Below are 3,868 nucleotides of genomic sequence, written 5' to 3'. Positions count from 1 at the left end.
GAAAAAATAATGGTAAGATTAGATTTTCAGAACTTCGCTCGTGCAATGTTTCGCCTTGCATTATCTGCAAGATATAAAAAGAAAAAAGAAAAAATCCTGCAATGGTAGGAGATCTCCATAAATGAATAGGACAAAATTGCAGATAGGCTTCACCACTCCCAGAATATATATATATATATATATATATATATATATATATATATATATATATATATATATATATATATATTTCAAAGAAAGTAGATGACGCACAATTAATAATATTAACGTTTCACAATTAAATCACTTTAAAACTATATACCTGCAACTTATCAAGAAGAAAACGTGACAGCAATAAGAGCCATCATCAAACATGTACCTGGTGACACTAAATTTCATAGTCTATGAACATAAATAAACATAATAATAATATGACATTTTATGTTGAACCTAAGGCACTTGGATTTTCCTATATCTGATTCTCCGAAAAGAAGAATAAGGAAAAAGACCCAAAAAGATGGTAATTAACAAAAATTATCAAACCAATGATCATGAGCTTCCTGCTTCAAGCTTCATTTCCCATCAAATAACTACGTAATTTCTTGACCAAAAAAAAAAGGCTAAGCTAAGATGACATCTCATTAAGAGAAACATGAACAACATTGTTCACACACGCATCCTCTACTTCTTTCATGTGAATATCGTTGTTGTTGCTATTTGGGTTGTAGGGGTTGTTGATATCACTATCAAATCCTCCTCCACCACCATTGGCATTGTCATCATCATTACTTTGAGGAGCATTTGCATTTCCATTTCCATCTTCAGATTTCTTCCTAAAAGTGTTCTTATTGTTATGCATCCACACTTTGAAGACCCCTCTTGAGACCCCAATGTCATTGCAAAACTCTTGGACCAACCCGTCATCCCCTTTCTGCATTCTCCACCCCAATTTCTCTGAGAAGCTATGCATCTTCTCCTTCTGCTCCTTGCTGAACTTGGTCCTGTACCTCTTCTTGGTGGGGTTCTCGCTCCTCATCATCGACAAATTGAAGCTTTTGTGTTGTTGTTGTTGGTGGTGGTGGTGTTCGTCGGAGGGTTCGGCAGAATAGGCACTGCCGAGGGCTAGAAGCATGTGAGGTGCAGAAGCGTGGTAGGGTGGCACGTGCGAGAGTGGCGGCGGTGATGGGCTAGATATCGGGCTCTGGCTGTGGCTCGGGCTTGAACTCAGGCTCGGTGATGTGCTTTGGCTCATGGCTCGGTGTGAGAGTGGTGCTGGCGCTGATAGGGTATAGATACAGTTTAAAAATGTGGGGTTGTTGTTTTTAAGGTTGTTGTTGAGGTTGTTTTCTTGGGGTTCGCGGCGGTGGAAGTTGCGATGGCAGCCGCACGCGGCGCATTTTAGGGAGCGGGGGTCGGAGGGGACGGTGGAAGAAGACAGCATGAACTCGCCGCAGCCGTCGAGAGCATGGCCGCCGATGCTGGCGGCGTGGTTTTTGAGGCATTCTTTGTAGGAAACCACCATGGACGGCGGCTGAGCAACGGTGGTGGTGGGATGGCGCTTGAGTGTGCCGTTGGCGAAAGATAGAGACTTTGGGGTGGTGGTGGGGATTGGCGTTGGTGGGGTGGTTTTAGTAGTAGTATTAGCAGCATCTAAGGTTTGTGTTGTGTTTGTGTTGTGGGTACTGATGGAGGTTAGGTCCATGTTTGTTGTCTCTTCAAGGGGTGATATAACAAGAAGAGAGAGAAAGTGTGTGTGAGAGAGAAAATAAGATGGGGAAAGGGGTGGATTAGGGTTTTGGACAAGTTTAAAGCATGGTGTTGAAAGGGTGAATTGTTGGGATGGAAGGGGAAAAGAAAAATAAAAGGGAAAGAAAGGGGTTAATGGTTTGGAGGAAAGAGAGTGATGATGATCATGCAGGTAGAAATGGGTGATGATGATGGTTATAATGAGAAGTGATGACAAAATCTGAGGTTTAAATGGGGTTGCGAGGAGATAGAGGGATACAGCAATACAATAGGGTCCAAAATCTCAACCACTAATGATTTGAGAAGAGAATACAAACAAAACAATCAAAAGGTAAAATTACAGATTATGGGAAAAAAGAAACAAGATTATTAATAGGATAATTAGATGTTTGAGCTAGCTAGTAGTAATGTAGATGTATTTACTGTTTATTATTACTACTATTTACTATTATATATTATATTATATTTTAAAAAAATAAATAGTATATATATTAATAGTATAAAAAGTTTTTAGATTATTGTTAAATTATATAATAATTACTTTAAAAATTATACTAATAATAATTTTTTATCAGTTAAAAGTGTAATTTTCTTTTCACTAACTATATATATATATATATATATATATATATAAAATTAAAATATTGAAAATATGCAAAATTGTAGTATTGTATTTTGAAATTTTGAAATATTAATTTGGATTTCATCTTATTTTGGCCAACTGAAATGAGTATAATAATAATAATAATAATAATTGAGTGTTGTTTCTTTATCAATCACATGTGTTAGTTGGGGGCGATAAATTTGTCTGAAAATATTAGGCAAGAATATATTCGTTGAGGTCACTGATTCACACAAGAGTCAGTGTCTGCTGCAGATGAGTCTTAAAGGGGAGGGTACGTACGTGGCTATTGTCCAGGTCAGGTGGTGCATAGTACCGAAGGACATTTCAGGCACAGCTGGGCCAGCTCATTCCTTCCCTTCCCCTACGCTGCAAAGCACACATGAATTCTGGTTTTGCTTTCTGATAATAATATGGATAATTAATAAGACTCAACCAGCACCACTTTGCTGCTGGATGCTCCTTCCCAACAACAAAACCTTACCTCATATTTTCATATGCTCACGCAACAACATTTTCAGTTTTTTTCAGACAGGTTCCAAGTCTCCAACCACAGAATAATGGGCATTTGAATTTTGAATTTGATCATGGGTGCAAAAATATTTGTAAAAACTTACTACCTCCTTTTCATTTCTTTTAATGTTTTAGCTTTATAAATTTTGTAAGTATCCTAACATCATTAGTTAAGGAAATAATAAAAAAAACTTATTTGGAAGACACAAAATGATATTCCCATAATCCTTTTTGTGTTCTCTGTGACTTACACGTTAAAAACTTCTCTAATATTTACACTATGTGAATATGTGAATCAAGGTTTTATGTGATCTACATCTACTCTTTGGCAATTGATATTTGATGGAGCACTAATGAATTAGGACCTCATTTCATCAATTGGTCATTTCCCTCTTCTTTTGGCCGACAATGTGTAGAGGTGAAAAGGACTTGTTTGGAAATGTACCAACTTTCAATTTAGAAGAGAGCACACTATCTTGCAATGCTCAGCTTTTGTCTCGCTCTCTGGGTCACGAAACCTTGACAAAAACTAATAGCAGGTCTTGCATTTCGTTTGTTTTCTAACAAACCCTTTAACTTCTTAATGGCATTATAGTCTGTTTGGCTACCATCCAAAAGCACAGTGGTGGTGAACAAAATCAATTCAAAGACAGCGGGTTTGGCAAAGTTAATTCTGCTACAAGTAAAATTGATTGAGAGAATTACGTTTTAACTTTAATGTGAGACTTGTAAAGCATATCAAGTGAGATAAGAATTTATTATGAGAGGATAAGAGGAAGAAATTTAGACCATATAATTAAAAGTCATATATATTGTTAAGATCAAAAGTTATTTAATCTTAATCATGTATAATTGTATAATTTTATACAAAAACTTATCTTATTTGATAGGCTCCAATATGTATCTGTTTGGGCGTGTATGTTAAAATATTATTCTTAAATATAAATAAATTATTTTAGCTTCAATTATTTTATGTGTTTGTTTTAATGATTAAAGCACTTAATTAAT

The 3,868-nt window shown here is 36.0% G+C and overlaps 1 protein-coding gene across 1 annotated transcript; it reads right to left on the bottom strand.

The window, feature by feature from the left end:
* Positions 1-254: 254 nt before the first annotated feature.
* On the bottom strand, positions 255-1,933 carry LOC114419879 (zinc-finger homeodomain protein 11-like). Its single transcript, XM_028385679.1, has one exon. It carries the CDS (start codon positions 1,679-1,681, stop codon positions 605-607), a length of 1,077 nt encoding a protein of 358 aa, XP_028241480.1. The 5' UTR covers positions 1,682-1,933; the 3' UTR covers positions 255-604.
* Positions 1,934-3,868: the final 1,935 nt, after the last annotated feature.

Source organism: Glycine soja, chromosome 7, assembly GCF_004193775.1.
Source record: "Glycine soja cultivar W05 chromosome 7, ASM419377v2, whole genome shotgun sequence".
NCBI lineage: Eukaryota > Viridiplantae > Streptophyta > Magnoliopsida > Fabales > Fabaceae > Glycine > Glycine soja.
This window is presented reverse-complemented; position numbering and strand designations above follow the sequence as displayed.

What these genes read in the sequence shown, in the direction of transcription:
- LOC114419879 (XM_028385679.1), bottom strand. Translation starts at nt 1,681, where the DNA reads ATGGACCTAACCTCCATCAGTACCCACAACACAAACACAACACAAACC.